We start from the raw sequence: 23,716 nt of genomic DNA, 5'->3' as shown, positions 1-23,716 counted from the left end.
TGGAGGAACATGACTGGCCTGCACAGAGTCCTGACCTCAACCCTTTGGGGTGAATTAGAATGGAGACTGCAAGCCAGGCCTTCTCGTCTAATGGGACAAACGGTGCCTGACCTCACAAATGCGCTTCTGGAAGAATGGTCAAACATTCCCATAGACACACTCCTAAACCTTGTGGGCGGCCTTCCCACAAGAGTTGAAGCTGTTATAGCTGCAAAGGGTGGGCCAACTCAATATTGAACCCTATGGATTAAGACTGGGATGCCGTTAAAGTTTGTGTCCCAATACTTTTGGTAATATAGTGTATATGAATGGTTATCATCGAAAAACATGGGGAACGACTTGTCGTGCGACTTTGGTGTCTAAAGTTGCATGACAAGTCGCAGAAGTGTGAATGGAGCCCAAAAGGTCCGTTGTCATCACAACAGACTGCAGCTCTGCCTGGGAACCTGGAGGAAGGCTCACTAATGTACCAATGATCATATCCAATCTCTAGTCGGCACTGCATCAGCAAACCAGTCCTATCGTTCAGTGGGGCATTACTGCTGGTAGTGGGCTGCCAATCAGTCCAGGCGGCCTCTAATGGGCATGAAAGACCAGGAGTCCCCTGCCTGTCAATCAAAGTATACCGTCATAGTGGGCGGGACAGACTAGAAGTTTGAGCCGCACAGATCCTCCCACTGAGACGTAAATACATCGCTGCTCATATCCTAAAACTACCAGGGAGCTGTTACATGAACATTGGCCCAGAGAAGTAACAGGCATAGGGGTTGATTTACTAAAACTGGAGAGGGCAAAATCTGGTGCAACTCTGCACAGTAGCCAATCAGCTTCTAACTTCAGCTTGTTCCATTAACCTCCCTGGCGGTACGATTATTTCGGATTTTAGGTGCTAAAAGCGGTACCATTATTTTGCATGAAAATTTGGCGTTTTATATTGTAGTCCTGCAATTCTTAGGAATAACTCTCTTAAATCTGTCAAAACCAGAGTCTAGCAGACATCCCAGGTATGATAAAGTTTGAAAAATTAAATCATAAATTATAATATAATAAATAATTATAAATAATTGTACCAAATAATAAAATAACAATAATAAAAATGATTCAATAATGTAATCAAATCAAAAACACAGAAATTTGCTCAGTTGCAGAATTGTCACTGTCATTACTTTTCAGTATTTGATGACGGATCTCCCCACAAATCGCTATCGCTCAATTCTGCGAGTGATTCTAATTTATTATCGCTGTTTTCTAGCTGGTCTAAAATCATTTTTGATGTACAGTGACAGTTTTGGTTGCTATGGGCAATCTCCAGTTTCCAGGCATAAAGAACAGTTTTTATTACATAAAACTGCATGCAGGACACTGGGCAGACCACTAGGGACAACGGGGATGTGAAATATTTACATACAGCAATGTAATCTGTAAGATTACATTATACTGTATGTTTACTGTTTGTTTCACTTTTTGAATTTGGCGCCGATCTCCGTCCCCGTGCGTCGCAACGCTCGCAGGGCACGGAGATCGGCGATGTAATGCATCGAGCGAGACACGGCTCGCTCGTACAGCGGGGAGACAACGCTGGATCCGAGGGAGAAGGTAAGTAAACATCCTCCTGGATCCAGCGATGCAGTCCCGAGTCTGACTCGGGGATACCGCTCTTGGTATAAAAAATCCACCCCGAGTCAGACTCGGGAATACCGTCAGGGGGGTTAAACTTTGACAAAAAAAAACTGGAAGCTGATTGGTTTCTATGTAGAGCTGCATCAGATTTTGCACTCTCTTGTTTTAGTAAATCAACCCCATAGTGTCCACAGTGAGGAAACTAGGAGAATGAGCCCTATGAATACAGGGGGTCCCCAGGTTACAAACCCGTTAGGGACTTTCCTCCTGGAAATGTTGGTAAGTCGGCCGCGCATGCGCAGAACGACAATTATGGACATTTCCGATGTCCCGGTGAATGCCGTTCGGCGCATGTGTGGCAAATTATAGACATTTTCCGAGGCTCCGTCTGGCTGAGCATTTACAGAACGGCAGATGGTCCGCGCAGAACGGCAGAGGGTCCCCGCAGCGCCCTGTTCTTAAGTAGGAGTGGTTCGGTAGTCGGGACCCCCTGTACAAGGATCCTACAGAAATGTCTCTATAGCTGCTGCAAGGAATGAGAAAAGAAGCGCATATCTATGAAAGGCATAAAAGAAAGAAATGTATTTTAATAAAAAGTTTTACACTTAAGCCTTGAATTTAGATTCGATAATATGTCAGTACCATATTCTGGGCACAGATACAATTTCGGCTACACAGGGCTGAGGACTCTCCTGCTGCACCCATGTGGCAGTGCTGGGTGCCTAACAGCCCTGTCTAAATTGGCCCTAGTATATGTCTGTATGTGAGAATGTACAATAAACAGTGAGGGAAAAAAGTATTTGCTCCCCTGCTGATTTAGTATGTTTGCCCTCTGACAAAGAAATAAATCAGTCTATCATTTTAATGGTAGGTTTATTTTAACAGTGAGAGACGGAATAACAACAAAAATATCCCAATTTTTTTTTTTTTTTTAAAGTCATACATTTATTTGCATTTTTAATAGGTGAAATAAGTATTTGACCCCTTCACAAAACATGACTTAGTGACAAAACCCTTGTTGGCGATCACAGAGGTCAGACGTTTCTTGTAGTTGGCCACCAGGTTTGCACACATCTCAGGAGGGATTTTGTCCCACTCCTCCTTTGCAGATCCTCTCCAAGTCATTAAGGTTTCGAAGGCTGGTGTTTGGTAACTCAAACCTTTAGCTCCCTCCAAATATTTTCTATGGGATTAAGGTCTGGACACTGGCTAAGCCACTCCGGGACCTTAATGTGCTTCTTCTTGAGCCACTCCTTTGTTGCCTTGGCCATGTGTTTTGGGTCATTGTCATGCTGAAATACCCATCCACAACCCATTTTTCAATGCCCTGGCTGAGGGAAGGAGGTTCTCACCCAAGATTTGTCGGTACATGGCCCCGTCCATTTGATGCAGTGTTCTGTCCCTGTAGCAGAAAACGCCCCCCAAAGCATAATGTTGCCACCTCCATGTTTGGCGGTGGGGATGGTGTTCTTGGGATAATAGGCAGCATTCCTCCTCCTCCAAACACGGCGAGTTGAGTTGATGTCAAGGAGCTCGATTTTGGTCTCATCTGACCACAACACTTTCATCCAGTTCTCCTCTGATTCATTCAGATGTTCATTAGCAAACTTCAGACGGTCCTGAATATGTTCTTTCTTGAGCAGGGGACCTTGTGGGCGCTGCAGGATTTCAGTCCATCACATGTGTTACCGATTGTTTTCTTGGTGACTATGGTCCCAGCCCCCTTGAGATCATTGACAAGAATCTCCTGTATAGTTCTGTGCTGATTCTTCACCGTTCTGATCATTGAAACTACATGATGTGAGATCTTGCATGGAGCCCCAGACCGAGGGAAATTGACAGTTATTTTTTGTGTCTTCCCTTCGCGAATAATCGCACCAACTGTTGTCACCCTCTCACCAAGCTGCTTGGCGATGGTCTTGTAGCCCATTCCAGTCTTGTGTAGGTCTACAGTCTTGTCCAGACATCCTTGGACAGCTCTTTGGTCTTGGCCATGGTGGAGATATTGGAATCTGATTGATTGCTTCTGTGGACAGGTGTCTTTTAAACTCAGGGAGCACTCCCTTTAAGAGAGTGCTTTTAATCTCAGCTTGTTACCTGTATAGAAGATACCTGGGAGCCAGAAATCCTGCTGATTGATAAGGGATCAAATACTCATTAAAATGCAAATCAGTTTATAACTCTTTTTAAATGCATTTTTCTTGATATTTTTGTTGTTATTCTGTCTCTCACTGTTAAAATAAACCGACCATTAAAATTATAGACTGATTTATTTCTTTGTCCGTGGGCAAACGTACAAAATCAGCAGGGGATCAAATACTTTTTTCCCTTATTGTACGTAAAATGCTGCATAGATTGTCGGCGCCTTATAAATTCCTGTATTAAGTTTAAAGTTAAAAGTATCCATTTATAGTTGTATTAAAACTTCAGGTAAAGAAAAAATTTTAAAACTTAGAAGTATTAAACAGAAATCGTTTTTTGTACAGCATGTTGATTTTATTTACTCTTAAAGCAATCATTATCCCATTGTATAACACCCTTTGTCCTCTTCCCAAATAAACAGAAAATGACCGGCTAATAAAAATAACCACCATGGTACAACACAATCATATTTATAGAAAATAAATATTATTTCTTAAAGATTTCATCCCATATACCTGTTTAGGGGTTCAATTCATCTTTGTATTTTGGCACTTTTTAAAGAATTCCTGGGGCCTAGTTTTGGAGAACCATTTTCTGTCCTTTCTCTAAAGCCTCATTATATTTTTTAAATACAATAAAACACGTTTAATCTCTGTCTCTTTTTTTTATTTTTTTTTATTACATATTGATCTTTAAATAATGTTTAAATAGTTTTGTCAGTAATAAATAAATCTCAATTTTTATTAAACTTTTACATTTTTTAAAGTGCTGTTCGTCCTACATGGCCGCATGGCCTAGTCTGCTTTGGATCCAAGATGGCTGCCGCATGGGCCAACATAATCTAATAGCTTGGACAAGCCTATGTACTCACTGCTGGATCCAAATATAAGGAGTACTATAGGTCTGACTGCCTTATAAAGATTCATATAAATATAATTATATACAAGCCAAGAGAAGGTGTGGAATTTAAATTTTATATCAATATTAGATTTTTGTATCCGGTAAGCTAAGAACGCACTAAATCCAGGAATAGAATTCACAGAACCTGACTACTCAGGATAAATGTTATATTAAGCTTCTGCGTTGCCTTATACATTTGGAAGGTATAGTGCACTGAGAAGTTGACGTGCCATATATTTGTGTGGCATATAACCAGCCAACAATTTTTCTCACTGGGGCTCTGAGATGGAGGATAGGCCAATAATTTGACCATCGAAAGTACGAGATGCCTGTAGGACCCTTCTAAGACCTGGACTTGGAATGAGAAATTGTGTGGCATATAACCAGCCAACGACTTTCCTGATTGGGTTTCTTAGATGGAAAATAAGCCAATATTTTGACCATTGAATGTGCGAGATGGCTGTAGGATCCTGCTAACACATGGAATTAGACGTTGACAAATGCGTGGTATATAACCAGCCAACAGCTTTCCTGATTGGGGCTCTGATATGGAGGATAGGCTAATATTTGGACCATCGAAAGTGCGAGATGGCTGTAGGATCCTGCTAAGATCTGTAATGAGAAGTTGACAAATGCATGGTATATAACCAGCCAACATCTTTCCTGATTGGGGCTCTGATATGGAGGATAGGCTAATAGGATACAATATCTGGAATGAGAAGTTGGCGTGCCATTTGTGTGGCATATAATCAGCCAACTTTCCTGATTGGGTTTCTGAGAAACCGGAAAATAAACCAATATTTTGAGCACCAAGAGTGCAAGATGGCTGTAGGGCTCTGCTAAGAGAATGAGAAATTGACATGCCATTTATATGTGTGGCATATAACCAGCCAACAACGTTCATGATTGAGGTTCTGAGATGGAAAATAAGCCAATATTTTGACCACTGAAAGTGCAAGATGGCTGTAGAACCCTGCTGAGATCCTGACCTGGTATAATAAGTTGATGTGCCATTTATTTGTGTAGAATATAACCAGCCAGAAACTTTCCTGATTGGGGCTCTGAGATGGAGGATAGGCCAATATTTTGACCATTGAAAGTGCCCATCATCTGTAATCATTTTAAAGACATTGCCCAACTTTTGAAAAAAATGCACCAATAACGATTTAAACATTTTTTTTTTTTCATTTTTTTTTTTAAATGTTTGCACTGAAGCCTGTAGAGCACTGCAACCACAATCAGTGCATCACGGACGTAGTACACAAGCTCCCGCATTGTTTAATGCTGGGTTCACACATATGCAAATTGGATGCTGATTTCCCCGCATCTAATTTGCATGACAGGTGAATGTGACCAGCTCTCAATGAAGCCAGTTCGCACAGCCCTGGGGCAGCCACGGTTTGCCTTTAAAAAGGTACCTGTGTGTCTTTGGCTCCGATTCAGGTGCAAATTCAGGCAAAAATTTGGACCTGATTTGTTCCTGAATTGGTGAGCAGGAATGCATCGGACCCCTGCTGTGAACTGCAGCATATGTGAACCCGGCCTAAGCCAGCGCCAGATTTGTACAGCGATATGGGGCTGGAGGAAGTTAACAATTGACTACTGGTAAAGCTGATATCACCTCACTGGTGCTTTCAATATCCGTGAGTCCTTCTGGTTTTGGACTACAAGAAGGTGTATACTGTATATCATAGAACCTCAGATGAAGGAAGAAGAGATTGGGATTCAGGGAGGGTAATGAAGTCACTAGCAATGACTTCCTTTTCCCCAAAACAGAGGTCTACATCTTGAAAGATAGCCACTGCCATCTACATACCCTTTGCCCTCTGTTCTGTACAAGCCAAGGAAAATGGACATAGACCAACAGGCTGGATAATTATAGGCCCGGAGCTGGCACCTTGAAGAGGGAGATGTCCGTTTTAGGGGTTGTATGTATATTTTCTCTGTTTACACACTCTAACCTCAGGCCTTAAGATTCTTAAGATCTTTTCCCTGTACCTGACCTTTAGTATAGGGCAGGGATATGCAATTAGCGGACCTCCAGCTCTTGCAGAACTACAAGTCCCATGATGCATAGCAAGACTCTGACAGCCACAAGCATGGCACCCAGAGGCAGAGGTATGATGGGACTTGCAGTTTTGCAACAGCTGGAGGTTCGCTAATTGCAGATCCCTGGTATAGGGGATGGTGTGCAGGTGTAGCCAATAGGTGCAGTCACCACACAATGGTAACCACCTTGGGGAAAAAAAACGCCATCTGCTTGTATCCTCTAGCTTTACGGATGGGTTTTCATCAGGTAATCCCAAATATGGAATTGTAAGCTAAAGTTTTTTTTTTTTTTTTCATAAGCACAAAACTTTAAATTTGTTTCTGCACCCAATTGAAGCCTTAAAGATGAACTCCGGGCAGATATAAAAACACAAGCTCTGTATTCATTAATAAATCACAAAATTAATGTTTTTTAAATGTAAGCAGTGTAGGCACTGGAATTTGACTTAGTATTATCCTCTTGCAAACCCCTGTTCAGCAGAGCTCAGATTGGTCAAGGGATAAGCAGCACAAGGAGCCAGTGACTGGATGTCCTTTGAAATGTAAAACAGTTCCCGTGTATTTATTTCATCTGTATATTTAGTTTTTTGCCTGGAGTTCATCTTTAAATTGCCTCTAGCTAACTTGTTTCTGGAGACAGGTGCAAGTTTTCATCCTTGCTAAACACTTCCACTATGCAGCTTTCAGAACTTTTGTTCTGCAGACAAGTATTAAAGGGGAACTAAACCCTTCTATTGTTTTCAGCCAAGGAAGCTGCCATCTTGGCCTCTGTTTGACCTTCAACTGCCATACTGCTGTGCATGTGATCAGTTATGACACCACCATTTGATGGTTTGAAAGTTTGGTTGAGAGCACAACCAATGTGAGAATTACATTCCCGTCTCGTGCCAGGAATGTAATTGTTTTTTTTTAAACTGTTAAATCGATGGGTTCAGTTCAGCTTTAGAGACAACCAGTCACAATTTTGTAAGAAAAAAATGGTTCAGGCAGTGTGGAGATGGTTGGCAAGGGTGAATTTGTGCTTTTGTTTCCAGAGACAATGGCTAGACTTAGCAGAAATCTGCAGTTAAGTGAAGCATTATTTTGAGGTGGATCTTACTCACTATCTTCTGATTCGATAAGCCTCATACCTTTTTGGTTGTTTTCTGGCCCCGCCTCCTAATTACTCACTTTTTGATAGTCATTCTATCCTCACCAATGGGAATAGCTTAGTGGAAAGTATATGGTTTGTCTCCACCTATAGCTAGGGTTTGGTTGTATCATTTTGTGAACCAAAGGGGTAGCAGGGGTGCAATTATCCCTTTTTTAACCTCTTTTATAGGGCGAGAGAAGGCCTCTTTCATTGCTGTACATGCTCAACTAATACAGCATTGTTTGGTTACTTACACATCCGTAAAATTTTTGGACGCTAGCCCATATAAACCATCACTAGACAAGTGCCACTTTAGGTTCTAAGGTGGGGAAGCGGCCATAGCTGAGATCCATCCTGGCTGTCCCCCACCCCCACAGTACTTCCCATAATTCCTTGCTACTGGAATTAAAGATATGGAACCATCAAAGCTATGCCCTCTGCACTCCGTTCCATAAAATTCAGTTGGGAAAACAGCAGATGGAGTCTGATTAGTTGCCTACTTCCTAGCTAGAAAGAAAACATTCATGGCGCTATGTCAGTGCATATAATAGCAACATTTCTGTCGGTATCTTAAATCAACTTCTAAGACTTCAAAAGAGAAAGGCAGCATGGTGATTGTTAACGATAACAGTCATTTTGAATAATTAAAAAAATTTAAACGTGCAGTTATTTTGTCTATTTGACCACCAGGCCCCTGTAGGCACATGCTCAATTTTGCTTTGGAGAAGTTCCTTTGCTTGGGCATTTTATAGGACAACTAGAGAATCCGGACTGTCCTCCTTAACAGCTCCAACATACACAAACAGCAGTGGTCTGCAGACTATCAGAAGCTAGCTTCCTGTCTATTTGACCACCAGGCCTCCATAGGCACATGCCCATTTTCTGCTTTGGAGAAGTTCCTCAGCTTGGGCATTTTATAGGATAACTAAAGGATCTGGACATTCCTCTTTAACTGCTCCAAAATATACAAATATCAGTGGGCTGCAACCAGTCAGAAGCTAGCTCGTGCCTATTTGACCACCAAGCCCCCCCCCCCCCCCCCCCGTAAGCACATGCCCAGTTTCTGCTTCGGAGAAGTCCCTCTGCTTGGGCATTTTATAGGACAAATAAAGAATCAGGACTGTCCTTCTTAACACCTTCAACATACACAAATAGCAGTGGGCTGCAACCCATCATAAGCTGACTCCCTGTCTATTTGACCTCCAAGCCCCTGTAGGCACATGCTAAGTTACTGCTTTGGAGAAGTTCTTCTGCTTTGGCGTTAAAGAGGACAAATAAAGCGTGAGGACTACCCTCCTTAAGGGCTCCAACATACACAAATAGTGGACTGCAACCCATCAGACGCTAGCTCTCTGTCTATTTGACCACCAGGCCCCCATAGGCACATGCCCAGTTTCTGCTTTGGAGAAGTTCCTCTGCTTGAGCATTTTAGAGGACAACTTAGGAATCAGACTAACCTACTAAGCAGCTCCTACATACCCAAATAGCAGTGAGCTGCAACCAACCATAGGCACTCAGCTTCTTAATGTCCAACTGCCCTTTTAGTTGGTTGTTATCCACTGAACATTGATGACCTTTGCAGCATGGTGGTAAATAAACCCCAATCATTTACCTATGTTGGGGATTGTTCACTAAATATATGGAATGCATGGCTCCCTATGCTGTAAGCTGCACAAGCAGCATATAGCAGCCAATAATACCCCACATCCAGAGCATTACAATTATATGAGGTTAATCACTATACCTGTATAGTTCATACCATGGGAAGCCAGCCGTACCATCTGTTCAGCGATCAATATCTACTCTTGGTAATTAATCTAGAAGGATGATTGGACTTTTAAATATCACCCATGTAATTCTAGGCCTTAAAGGAGCAGGATAGGCTCAATAATTAAGTATATATATATATATATATATATATATATATATATAAAATAAACAACAAGCCCCACTATCTACCGTTGATCTGCAGCGGGATGTACAGAAGAAAAGAATGGCATTGGTCATGTGAACTTTTTACCAGGCAGATGTTGGTCCTAATCTGACAAATAGTATTGCGGTGAAACTACAGTCCTCTAGCATCCATCTACTTCTATATTCAACTGCCAACATGGGACACTTGGAGGATGCATAGAAGCAATGTAGGTACAATGCTATGGCATGGGTTGGACCTGATTGGGCTTCTTATTCCACTCATCAATAAGCTTTTAATACTGGCCGCTTAAAAAAAAAGGCGCAAGACTAAAGAGATGCAAATATGTGCATAAAAATGAGACACACACCTATAAATGAAATTAATTGTCTAACCCCCTATTGGAGAGACTGGGACCCATGGGATATGTGAAACTGGGACACCTGGACTACGGCTCTGTTTCGATTTGAGTCAGTTATTTTCTTCTTCCATATTATACTTCCATTGTCAAAGTCTGAGGTTAGAACTGTCCTTGACAATCTTTGTGGCCCATAGCAGCCATTTAAACTTTTATCTCCATGCTTTTTTAAGTCATCCTGCCACCATATATGGTATAAATGTTGGTTAGTCTGCTGAAAAAAGGCACATCAAGGTGGGCGCACATACCTTTCTGTCATTTTTAAAAGCGCCTTCACGCACCCAAGGAACATCTAAACCCTGACGTATGTTATAAATAAATCTTGAATCGTAGCTGGGATGTTCCCTCCTTACCTTCCATGGTTCAAAGGTTGCACCTTAAGGGTTATGGTATAGAGCTTTTGACTTTGCATGGAAGGCAAAATTGTACATATTGCGGTGTCTGGGTTCCAAGGTCCTTGAGGAGCACTAAATAAAAACTACCGGAGTGAAAGAGAGGTATATGTAGGCATCTTGAGGCACCTGATATTAGGGCAGTGGCAAGCATTTGTGGTGGCACGATCACTTTAAAGCAAGACTTTGATTGGGCAACACTGATTGTCTAGGACTGTCTTCCTCCATGCAGTTTGATAAACAGTCCCAGTCTGTTTTTGGGTCTGTTTACCTGATGATAACCCACCTGCTGAAAAGCTTTATGTACAAGGTATAATAATTTAGAGCAGCAATTAAAAATAAAATAGATTATAAAATCACCTGACCACATATATACATAGCAAACAGCATCACATGACTCTGCTTTTCATTGTGAAGGGCAAGTGAGTGCCCACCAATGGCTCAACCTGGCTCCACCGCAATTCTGTCAGTCTTCGGGGCTGTCGAAGGTGCCAGCAGTAGTTTACAAAGTCAGTTCTTTGCTGTGGGGGAAAAGGAGGAACTGGTTCATCTCAGCGCCCAAGTGTGGTCAGGGTCAGGGGGGATGCGGGATCTGAACGCCAAGCAGGTCATAAGCAAACACATTCCAGAAGATGGCGAAGGCTAGAAAAGTGGCGTAACACAGAAGGATGACCCACCAGCCGCATTGGTCCTGGAGGTTCTCTTCATAGCTGCGCAGGATGGTTAAGCCCATACTGACACCAACAGCGGCTCCTGCCAAGTGGGCCATGAAGCTGGGCTGGGGTCCAGCAGATGGTAACGGTGGGGAAAAACGAAGCCACACTGCACGGCCCACCTCTGAGCTCACTGTGGACAAGGAGAAAAGTTAAAACAAAAGTTACCTTTGCTGCAAAAAAAAGGAGAGCTTCATGCTTGACATACACTGGGACAATAAAACTAAGTGGTGACTGGGGCTCATTTTTACCCACCAATGCCAAGGATCGGGGCTCATTTTTACCTACTGACACCAGGAATGGAGGCTCATTTTTACTTACTGACACTGACTGGGGCTCATTCTTACCCACTTCTGCTAGTGAATGGAGCTCATTTTTACCCATGGCCACCATTGCCAGGGCTAATTGTAGCCCATTAACCCCAGTGAGTGGGGCTAATTTTATCACACTGATGCCAATGATAGGGCTCATTTTTACCCACTAACACCAATTGGGGCTAATTTTATCCCTCTAACCCCAATGATTGGGAGCTAATTTCATCCAGCTAAAGCCAATGATTTGGGGCCATTTTTACCCACTGACGCCAATAATATGGGCTCATTTTACGCACAACAAACAATTGGGGCTAAGTTTATCTCACTGTAGCCAATGATTAGGGCCCATTCTTACCCAATGACACCTGTGGATGGGGCTAATTTTTACTCACTTATGCAAGGAATTGGGGTTCATTTTTATCCACCAACCCCAATGATTGTGGCTAATTTTATTCCTACCCACTGACACCAATGAAATGAATATTAAATATATATATATATATATATATATATATATATATATATATATATATATACACATATATACATATACACACACACACACTATATGCCTGCCTTTACGCATACATGAACTTTAATGACATCCCAGTCTTAGTCCATAGGGTTCAATATTGAGTTGGCCCACCCTTTGCAGCTATAACAGCTTCAACTCTTCTAGGAAGGCTGTCCACAAAGTTTAGGAGTGTGTCTATGGGAATGTTTGACCATTCTTCCAGAAGCGCATTTGTGAGGTCAGGCACTGATGTTGGATAAGAAAGCCTGACTCGTAGTCTCCGCTCTAATTCATCCCAAACATTTTCTATCGGGTCGAGATCAGGACTCTGTGCAGGCCAGTCAAATTCCTTCACCCCAAACTCGCTCATCCATGTCTTTATGGACCTTGTTTTTGCGCTGGTGTGCAGTCATGTTGGAACAGGAAGGGGCTATCCCCAAACATGAAATTGTCCAAAATGTCTTGGTATGCTGACACCTTAAGAATTCCCTTCACTGGAACTAAGCCAAACCCCCACCATAATCACCCCCTCACCAAATGATTTGGACCAGTGCACAAAGCAAGGTCCATAAAGATATGGATGAGTTTGGGGTGGTGGAACTTGACTGGCACAGAGTCCTGACCTCAATCCAATGGAACACCTATGGGATGAACTAGAGTGGAGACTGCGAGCCAAGTCTTCTCGTCCAACATCAGTGCCTGACCTCACAAATGTGCTTCTGGAAGAAACTTCCTAAATCTTGTGGACAGCCTTCCCAGAAGAGTTGAAGCTGTTATAGCTGCAAAGTGTGATCCAACTCAATATTGAACCTTATGGACTAATGCCCCGTACACACGGTCGGATTTTCCAATGGAAAATGTTCGATGGGAGCCTTTTTTCAGAAATTCCGACCGTGTGTGGGCTCCATCAGACAGTTTCCATTGAAATTTCCGTCGCACAAAATTTGAGATCTGGATCTCAAATTTTCCGACCACAAAATCCGTTGTCGGCAATTCCGATCGTGTGTACACAATTCCGAAGCACAAAGTTCCACGCATGCTCGGAATCAAGCAGAAGTGCCGCACTGGCTATTGAACTTCATTTTTCTCGGCGTACGTGTTGTACGTCACCGTGTTCTTGGCATTCGGAATTTCCGACCAACTTTGTGTGACCGTGTGTATGCAAGACAAGTTTGAGCCAACAGCAGTCGGAAAAAAAAACATGGGATTTTGTTGTCGGAATGTCCGATCGTGTGTACGGGGCATAAGACTAGAATGCCATTAAAGTTCATGTGTGTGTGTAAAGGCAGGTGTCCCAATTCTTTTCGCAATATAGTAGATCAAGTATATATATTTATTTATTTTTGTACTTACTACAAACCAATGCAAGAACCATTCGAAGGACCTTGTAAGGGCAGCGCATTCCAGCCCAGTTCTGTAACAGAAAACGAGATGATGTTAATTGGTCACATCCAAATCAAAATGTTGGGACCCATTCTATATGGCTGTGCGGGATAAAGAGGGTAAAAACACTTTCCAGACCCTGCTGTTCTATGGATTTAGTCTCAGCCCTGCCTCCTGCGTGGTGACACCCACTCTGACGTAACACGTGACAGGTCCCAGATGACTGCACGGCCAATCACGGTGTGCGGCGCCCACAGTTGCAATGCCGGCACCGCCGAGGGGAGGGGGGGGGGGGCGAGCGGGGCTTCCTTCCCCCGCATCGCTGGACCCTGGGATAGGTAAGTGTGTGATTATTAAAAGTCAGCAGCTGCAGTATTTGTAGCTGCTGACTTTTAAAAAAAATTTTTTAAGGGAAACTCCTCTATAAAGTGATAAATTTCACTTTCCAGAACATGTTACAGGTTCCATCCATTTTTTGAGTGGAACCTGTAATGTTCCTGCTCTGGCAGCGGCTCGGCGATTCAAGCCCTGTGTGTGACAGCAGTATGAACAGAAGTACCCGCTGTCACAGTGTTCTGTGAATGAATGAACTACAAGTACCAACACCCTTTGTGGCTAGTGGCTTCTAGTTCTCAATAAACTACCATGGCAATTTTCAGCGCTCTGGTAGTTCAGTGCCAATTTGTGCCACCTATCAGTGCCACCTATCAGTGCCCATCAATGCAACCTCATCAGTGCCACTTCATTGGTGCCACCTCATCGGTGCCCATCAGTGCCACCTTATCAGAACCCGTGGCCGCACATACGTGAACCCTGCAAAACACTGGTCACACTAGAAAGCACACCCATCCCAGTGTGGACAGTTTTTTGGCTCTGTTGGGAGAACAGCGTGCCTGTCCTTCAATGGTCTCCAACTTGTGCTGACATTCCCTCAGCACAGCCATTCACTGGGAAGACCCATTCAATGGTCTCCAAATTGTGCTGACATGCCCTCAGCACAGCCATTCACTGGGAAGACCAGTGTGCTGCTGTTTCTCCACTCCCAGCTCTCTGAGCTGCTTAGGTAGCTAACGGCAGATATTATGTGATCGCTTATCAAAGAAAAAGATATTTATGTTTTTTTATATCTATACAAACTGTGCATGTAATTTCTATCTTAACCCCTTGGCGCAGACATAACATAAATATGTGGCCCCACTGCACTGGGCTTTTTTCTGTGGGGCTGCATATATGCCCAGCTCCCTTTAGTGGGGTCTCACTGAGAGCCCCGGGCCCCATACTAACAATCGGGACCTGGATCTCCCGATTCCCGGTCACCTGAATCGCTGTGGTAGCCTCTGATTGGCTACCACAGTGATCAGTCACTGTGAAACCCGCCCCTGTGTTTTTCTTTCTCTGTGAATGCAGAGAGGGGGTGAAAAAGGTGTGTGAAATAAATAAAGAAAGAAAGGGAAAAAGCATAAAAAATAAAGAAAAAGTACCAAGATCAAGGTTTGATCTAGGTCAATGCTATGGTTAGAGGCCTTTCACATTCATAGCATGGCCACGTTAGCAGCGCTTTACCCTTGTTTTAGTGTCGCTTTTAGGTCGAGAGCGGGATGCTTTTTAACCCCCACTAGCGCCCCGAAGAAAAGGTTAAATGCGCCCAAAAAGCACCGCTGCTTTGCAAGCGCTTCGGCAGCGGTGCCCATTCATTTCTGTACAGGGTGGCTTCAGAGTCGGATGACTGTAGCCACCCCTGTGTGAACAGGTGTTCTGTCCAGAAGTGCCCCCCATCGAGAAGTGCCTGGTATGTACTGCGCATGCGCCGTACAGAACAGCACAACAGCTGATTTGCCAATCAGCTGGGCTGACGTAACCATGGCGCATGCGCACATCATAGGAGGTATCTCTCGATGGCAGATACCATTTCACAGGCACAATTTAAACCTATACAAACAGTGGGGGAGACCGTATCGCTGCTCCTGGAGGGCGGCTAGTGGCTGTGTTGAAGGACTAGTTTTGTCTGTTGCAACCCGCCGTTTCACACAGGAAAAACCCGCTGTTCAACACAGCAAACCCGCCCTGCAACACGACAAAACTGGACCATCACCACACTGTAAAGCCGCCCCGCAACAGAGAGGCACAATGTGAGATATCCGTTTTCCCCCCACTGTTTGCATAGGTTTTAATTGTGGCCGTGAAATGGTATCTCCCATCGAGTGACGCCTCCTATGATGTGCGCTTGCACCCTGGTCACGTTACTCCAGTTGATCAGCAAAATGAACTGCAGCTCCATCCTGCGCATGCGCGGGCACTATTCAATGGGGGGGGGGGGGGGGCGCTTCTCGACAGAACACCGGTGTCCTATCATATAAGGTCCCCCATCCGATAGTGTCCGCTGTCTACTGCGCAGTACACAGCAACACAGATTCCGAAAATAGCCGAGGATGAACGGCGCCTGCGCCGTGAGTCCAGGTTCTAGCCCCCCCATCCAAGTGGACATAGAGTAGGAATATAAAAGAGCCGAGCGCAGCGAGGCCGAGTCCGAAGCGTGGCGAGCGAAGCTCGCCGGCGAGGGGCCCTCTAATTTTCACAACCCTATGTCCGCTTGGATGGTGGGGCTACCACCTCCACTCACGGCGCAGGCGCCGTTCAGCTTTGGAGATTTTCCGAAGCTTCTTCTGCCCCGTACTGCGCATGCGCAGTACGGGGGGTACACTATATGATGGCAGGACACTATCTGCCAGAACACTGGCACTAACAAGAAAAGACCTAGGGTAATTTTACTTCACAGAAAGGTGCTGTTGCTAGGGTAGCATAAAGGCCTCAGGTAATGCGGCTTTACAAAAATATGTTGTTGCTATGGTAACAAGGCAAAGAGTCATTTAATATAAATTTACAACAAGATGGCGTTGCAATGATAAGACAGAAAGGAAATATTAATTTACAACAAGGTGCTGTTGCTATGGTTATATGGAAAGGCCTTCAGTAATGTTTTCCATCCATTTAGAGTACAGGGCACTGTTGTAGCAGTATGAAAAAGTACTGTTACTTTATGTTATTTTTTTTTGTTCCCACGGTAACCTAGAAATGTCTGCAGTAAAACTGCTTTACAATAGAGTGCTGTCACCATGGTAACCCGGAGAAGCCCTACTTTTTTACATCAAACTCTTGCTATGTTAACACAGAAAGGCCTTCGCTATTATTACTTTAAATGAGTGTGCTGTCGCTATGGTAATTGTGAATGCCCTCGGGTAGCACACAGAGGTTACTTTCACACTCAGGCTGTCCAAGCTTTAGCGGTAAAGCGCCGCTAGTTTTAGCTGTGCTTTACCGGCGCTGTGTGGGCTGGAGTGGGGTGTTTTTTAACCCCAAAGAAGGGGTTAACAAGGGTTAAAAGTGCCCGAAAAGCACTGCTGCCGAAACATTTGCAGGTGCTTCGGCAGAGCTGCCCAATTTTTTTTTCAATGGCAGGGGTGGTGTAGGAGCGCTGTATACACCACTCCCGCACCGCCCCAAAGATGCTGTTTGCAGGACTTTTTTTCCGTCCTGCAAGCGTACCGCCCCAGTGTGAAAGCACTCAGGCTTTCACACTGGGAAGGCTTGAGAGGCGATTTTCAGGCACTTTATAGGTGCTATTTTTAGCGCTAAAATGCTCTATACAGTAAAAACCTTGGTTTGAGAGTAACTTGGTTTGAGATCGTTTTGCAAGACAAGAAAAGACCTTCCGGCAGACTAGGTCCAACGGTCTTCCTGACGGACTTTCGGCGGAGTTCCGGCAGCCTTTCCGAATGAACGTACTTGGACACACACAATCACACCAAAGTCCGACGGATTCGAACATGATGACATACGACCGGACTAGAATAAGGAAGTGCATAGCCAGTAGCCAATAGCTGCCCTAGCATCGGTTTTTGTCCGTCGGACTAGCATACAGATGAACGGATTTCTCAATAGGAACTGGTTCCGGCGGAAAAATTTGAAACATGTTCTATTTCTAAAGTCCGTCAGATTTTTAGACAGCAAAGATCCGCTGAAGCCCACACACGATCGAATTGTCCGGCGGATTCGTTCCGTCGGACCTTTGCTGGTGAAAAGTCCGGTCGTGTGTACAGGGCATAAGTGTAGCAATATGGTTACATTTAATGAAGGTACAACATTTAGCAACTTGCATGGTTGATAATTAAAAGAGGCAGATCTAAGCATGGGTAGTCTTCCCGGTCACGATTGGAGACTGACAGCGGTGAGAGGCGGCGGTGCGGAGGATGGTCTGTGTGGATAACTTTACCCCAGATGTCTGCATACTTAGCTGTGCCTCTTTTAATCACCAACCATGTGAGTTGCTAAATGTTGGACCTTCAATAAATGTAACCGTATTGCTACACTTAGCCCTTGTACACACGGACGGAGAATCCGTCGGAATGTGTCCTATCGGACCGTGTCGTTGGATAATCCGACTGTGTGTGGTATGCATCGGACTGATTCCGTCCGAATATCCGTCGGACCCAATTTTCCAACATGTTGGAAATATTTCCCGACCAACTGGTTCGATCGGACATACTCATGTGTAGAGAATTTTGATCGGACCAAGTGCCACGCATGCTCAGATCAAATTCCTACATCAAAGCTATTGGCTACTAGCCTGAACATAGTCCCATCGTAACGAAATTACATCATCACGTTCTGAATGATCGGATTTTTCGACAACTTAGTCCGACTGTGTGTATGCAACAGTTTCGGACAAGATCCGACGGACAAAATCTGACGGACAAAATCCCAAGGATTTGGTTGTCGAAATCTCCGACCGTGTGTACAGGGGCTTAGAGGCGCCTCACTTGTCTTTTACACTCTGTAGCTCCTGCTGCATTTTGCTTCTAATCCCCTTGTGGAGGCTTCCATTTGTGGATGGACATTTTATGGTTACACAACCTGGTCACATTGCTATAATCTTTTTATATGGACTATAAACGAAATGACTTATGAATAAATGATTGTGGAACGAATCATTTGAGTTTCCATTGTTTCTTATGGGGAAATATGCTTTGATATAAGAGTGCTTTGGATTACAAGCATGTTTCTGGAACGAATTATGCTCGCAATCCAAGGTTTTACTGTATATCATATCACCATTGATAGGGTATGATGGGATGGTCATGTTGCTTTACATCTCAGTGCTATTGCTATAGTAACAAGCAAATTCCCCAAATAATATTACTTTACATGAGGCTGCTGTTGCTATGGTAACATGGAAAGCCTAAATGAATTCACGTAGTAGTTTACATCATGTAGCTATGGTAGCATAAAAAGCCCCAATTAACTTACTCTACATCAGAGTGCTGTTACTATGGTAAAAATGGCAAGGTTTTGGGCAATATTACTTTACATCAGGCTGGTGTTGCTATGGTAACATTGACAGGCCCGAGTTTATGAAGAGGGATAATATCTTTGATATCTGCCTGTATTGTGAGTGGCCTGACAAGCCCTGAGAAGATGGATGGCCTCCCTGTGATAACACAACTTTCTTCCTTCTGCTTCAGGTCCCCTCTTATATAATATAATCATTGTATCGCGCTCTCTAGCAATGTAAATCCAGTCTTCGCTCTGCGCCCTGTCAGCTTCAGTCAGTGTACTCCATCCCTCCGCTGTCTGAACCGTCACCTCCTTTCATGTCACGGACCGCGCAGACGGTGACACGGAATCTCTGATAGCAGGAGAGATGACTTTTATCTATTATACATTGCAGTCCTTTCCCATTATTCATTTCCCTTTGCCCCCAATATCTCTGTAAGACTGCAACTATAGTCAGCACTTCTGTTATTAGGACAAATAAAGTGTATAGAAACCCAACTAAGAATGTAAAATATTGCAGCTTACTAGTTTGCTTTATTTTCACCTGATAATACTGCAAATAATATACCATATTTATTGGCGTATAACACTCACTTTTTCCCCCTTAAAATAGGGTAAAAATTGCATGTGCGTTATACGCCGATATAGGCTACCACCTAGGGGAAGGAGGGGACGAGCGCTGCCAAAATAGAGCCGGTGTCATGTCACATTAGGCTACCATCACATTTTGCTACGGAAGTGATGTTCCACTGAAAAATTTGCACTGCGCATGTGTAACTTACCCATATGCGTTCCAAACGGAAGTGATGTTACAGACAAGCTCTTCTGTATAATTGATTGTAAGACATCACTTTGCAACAGGGCCCCTCGCGGGCTTGCTTCGCTCAACACGCTTCGGGCACAGCCTCGCTTCGCTCGGCATAATTGTATTCTAACTCTGTGTCCACTTGGATGGTGGGGCTTGAACCTGGACTTAGGGGTAGAGCCACATACTGTTTTGTTGTAAAAGTGTTAGAACGCATATGGCGGCGTCACACATTCGCACTCCAAGCGGGTAGCCAAATGTGATGGGTTACCATATGTGACGATACACCGGATCTCCTGTGTACTTGGCTGGGTTCGCAGTCACGCTCAATCCTGCCCTCCTGGACATCTCCTAGCATTGACGTCCTGGCATTGGACCTGCGTTATGTCCATCATAGGATCCGGGCCAAGGGGCGGGACTGGGCGTGACGCCGAGCCGAGTACACTGGAGAACCGGTTCTATTTCGGCAGTGCTCGTGCCCTACTTCCCCTCAGCAAGGCTGCAGATGGATACTGATCAAGCTGCAGTGAGGAGCAAGGCTGCAGGTGGGCACTGATTAGGCTGCAGGTGGGCACTGATTAGGCTGCAGGTGGGCACAGATCAGGCTGTACTGAAGCTGTAGATGGGCATTAATCAGGCTGCATTGATGCTCTGACCATTATTTTGCTTCAGAGTGGTTTATTTTTTATTATTTTAAAGTTTTGTTTTCCCCCCCCCGAAAACTTCCCTCTTAAATTGGGGTGCGTGTTATACGCCGGCACATGTTATACACCAATACATACGGTACTTCCTGTCCCTGGGTGTCTACATAAATCCTCCATTGTATCTAAGGAGGAGGCCACCCATGATTGTTACCCTAGGCTGCTCTCCTGATATACAGCAACTGGATTTCTTCATCACCATTACATAGTGGTAAAGTGGACAAGGGCAGTTGGTATTAACAGAATATAGCTAGGAAGGACGATATTCTTCGGTGCAGCTCACAGGAAGTGACAAGGACACACATTTCTAGCAGGATCAACATGTACTTGCTATAATTGCTTTTAGCTTGAGAAAAAAAAAGAAAACAAATGCAATCACCACATCTAAAGACTGTAAGCTGGGGCATATTACATTTCTGTTTTAAGATTGTCTTCCTTTAAAACTGAATTCCAGGTATGGATTTTTTTACATTGTTATAGTATTCTAGCTTGGACCAATGTAATGATCCCTCTGGAAGTGGAGAATCAGTGTACTACTTGCTGCTACTACAGTGCAGCTCACTGTCTTCTTCACAATCTGTAAAAATAGGGGCATTTGTTTTTTTGTGTTTTTTAACCACTTGCTTACTGGGCACTTAAACCCCCCTCAGTCCCAGACCAATTTTCAGCTTTCAGCGCTGATGCACTTTGAGTGACAATTGCGCGGTCATACAACACTGTACCCAAATGAAATTTTTATCATTTTTTTCCTACAAATAGAGCTTTCTTTTGGTGGTATTTAGTTACAGCTCGGAGTTTTATTTTTTGCTAAACAAACAAAAAAAGATGCAAAAAAAAAAAAAAAAAAAATCATGTTTTAATAGTTTGTTATAAAATTTTGCAAACGGGTCATTTTTCTCCTTCATTGAAGTGCGCTGATTAGGCGGCACTGATAGGCTGCATTGGTGGGCACTGATGGGCTGCATTGGTGGGCACTGATGGGCTGCATTGGTGGGCACTGATAGGCTGCACTGGTGGGCACTGATAGGCATAGTTAAGGCGGCACTAATAGGCACAGATAAGGCGGCACCGATGGGCACAGATAAGGCGGCACTGATGGGCAAAGATGGGCACAGATAAGATGGCACGGATGGGTGGCACGGATAAGTGGCACGGATGGGTGGCACGGATGGGCACTGATAGGTACCACAGATAGATGGGACTGATGGGCACTGATAGGTGGCACTGATAGGTGGCTCTGATAGGTGGCACTGCTGGGCACTGATGGGCGGCACTGCTGGGCACTGATGGGCGGCACTGCTGGGCACTGATGGGCGGCACTGGGGTGCAGCACCTGAGGCAGATTTTGGGTGGCACTGTGGGTGGCACTGCTGGGTGGCACTGTGGGTGGCACTGTGGGCACTGCTGGGTGGCACTGTGGGCACTGCTGGGTGGCACTGTGGGCACTATGGGCACTGCTGGGTGGCACTGACAGGGGGGCACTTACTTTATTCAGGATGGCACTGCGGGTGGCAGGTGGGCACTGGCAGGGGGCAGGTGTCCTTTTAAATTGCTGGCCGTGATCGGGACTGATGTCCCGAACACGGCCGCCGGCGATCGGCTTTTTTTTTTTCTCCTCGCGCTGTCAGCGCGAGGAGGAATACTAGCCGATTACCGGCTCCGTTTTATCACATGATCAGCTGTCATTGGCTGACAGCTGATCACGTGATAAGGGGTCGGGATCGACCCCTTACACGGATCGGTGATCAGGCGAGTCTCACGGACTCGCCGATCACAGAGCGCGCCGCGCGCGCCCCTCAGGGGGCGCGCAGGCCGCTCGTAACCGGGACTACGTCAATAGACGTAGTCCCGAAAATGTGGGTCCGCGCTATTGCCGTCATTTTGCAATAGCGCGGGTCCCAAGTGGTTAAAGGTGAACTTAGACTTTAACTCCGCCACAGTTTTTTTTGTTTTTTTTTTAAGGGCTAATAAAGTATTTCAGCCATGCTTTACTTACATGGCTGATCTGGCCATGCTTCTTTTATCAATCTAACACTTACCATGACAACGTTAGCAAGGTGGGCAGAACAGAGGGCGTAAACCCCACCGGAACCTCCGACCAAAGGAGCTCTCATGTCTGTGACCGAAACCGCAAGGGATCCTGGGAAAAGAGAAGTGATAATAATATCAGTGTGTGATTTTCAAAAAGAAAGAAGAAAGGAAGAAAAGGCAGAAAGAAGAAAGGGATGGAGGGGAAAGTGAAAGGAAGGGAAAAAGAACGGAAAGGAAAAGAAAAAAAGGAAAGGAAAGGGAAAAGAAAAGAGATCAAAGGGAGGGGAGGGGAGGGGAAAAAAAGGGAATGAAGGGAAAGAAAAGCAAGGGGAAAGGAAAGCAAAGGAGTGAATGAAAGGAAAATAAACAGAACGGGAAGGGAAAAGGGAGAGTAAAGGAAGAGAAGTGAAGGGAAAAGAAATGAAAGAAGGAAAGGGAAAGGAAAAGAAAGGTAGTGAAGGGAAAGGAAAGGAAGGGGAAAAGAAAGGAGATGAAAGGAAAGGGAGAAGGAAAAGTGAAGGGAAGGGAAAGAAGGAAAGGGAAAGGAAAGGGGGGGGGAGTAGGGAAGGGAAAAGGGACAGGAAAGGAAGGGGAAAAGGGAGATGAAAGGGAGAAGGCAAAGGAAAGGGAGGGAAGGGAAGGGAAGGGAAGTGAAGGGAAAAGAAATGAAAGAAGGAAAGGGAAAGGAAAGGGGGGAGTAGGGAAGGGAAAAGGGTCAGGAAAGGAAAGGAAGGGGCAAAAGAAGATGATAGGAAAGGGAGAAGGCAAAAGGAATGAAAGGGAGGGGGGAGGGAAGGGAAGATAAGGGGAAAAGAAAGGAAAGCAAAGAAAAAGAAAGGACAGAAGGAAAAGAAAAGGAAGGGAAAGGAAGGGAAGTGAAGGGAAAAGTAATGAAAGAAGGAAAGGAAAAGGGGACGGGGGGTGTTGGGAAGGGAAAAGGGACGGGACAGTAAAGGAAAGTTGTTCAATGTTGTGGATTTGCTGGAACAGTCCTAAATCTTTGTATTCAGTCTATATCACCAATGCTGTGTCCTGGGCCATGTCCCAGGATCACAGCGCCAAACCTAAAAGGTGATCAGGGTCATAAGTGGCTGGTCCCAGCATATTTAAAGGGGGGGGGGCGTGAGTGGAACCAACCCAAGTGGGTGTGGTGGACAGTCACTACATATTTTAAAGGCAGGTTATCAGTGGAACCAACCCACAGAGAGGGCATGATTTGGGCTTGACCATCCAGAAAGTGGGTGGATGAAATGAAGACAGTAGGTGGGGTTAACAGTGTCTGGGACTATAATGTTGGTAAGTATGCTAAAGATTCAAGATAGGTAGATAGATCGCACTGGTATACTTTGAATGGGAAGA

At 44.6% G+C, this 23,716-nt stretch overlaps 1 protein-coding gene across 5 annotated transcripts in view; it reads right to left on the bottom strand.

Moving 5' to 3' along the window:
* Positions 1 to 4,094: 4,094 nt before the first annotated feature.
* RHBDL1 (rhomboid like 1) overlaps positions 4,095 to 23,716 on the bottom strand; it is an 85,869-nt gene continuing 66,247 nt past the window's right edge. For all 5 annotated transcript variants that reach the window (XM_077449541.1, XM_077449544.1, XM_077449545.1 and 2 more), the window contains exons 6-8: positions 22,366 to 22,466; positions 13,460 to 13,520; positions 4,095 to 11,411 (exon numbers count right to left, since the gene is read on the bottom strand). In XM_077449541.1, the coding sequence (XP_077305667.1) occupies positions 11,140 to 11,411; positions 13,460 to 13,520; positions 22,366 to 22,466 (434 nt within the window). In that variant the 3' untranslated portion in view covers positions 4,095 to 11,139. The remainder of the gene's footprint in view (positions 11,412 to 13,459; positions 13,521 to 22,365; positions 22,467 to 23,716) is intronic.

The sequence above is a fragment of the Lithobates pipiens genome, unplaced genomic scaffold, assembly GCF_037356315.1.
Source record: "Lithobates pipiens isolate NorthernLeopardFrog02 unplaced genomic scaffold, aLitPip1_a1.2 Scaffold_22, whole genome shotgun sequence".
NCBI classification, from domain to species: domain Eukaryota; kingdom Metazoa; phylum Chordata; class Amphibia; order Anura; family Ranidae; genus Lithobates; species Lithobates pipiens.
This window is presented reverse-complemented; position numbering and strand designations above follow the sequence as displayed.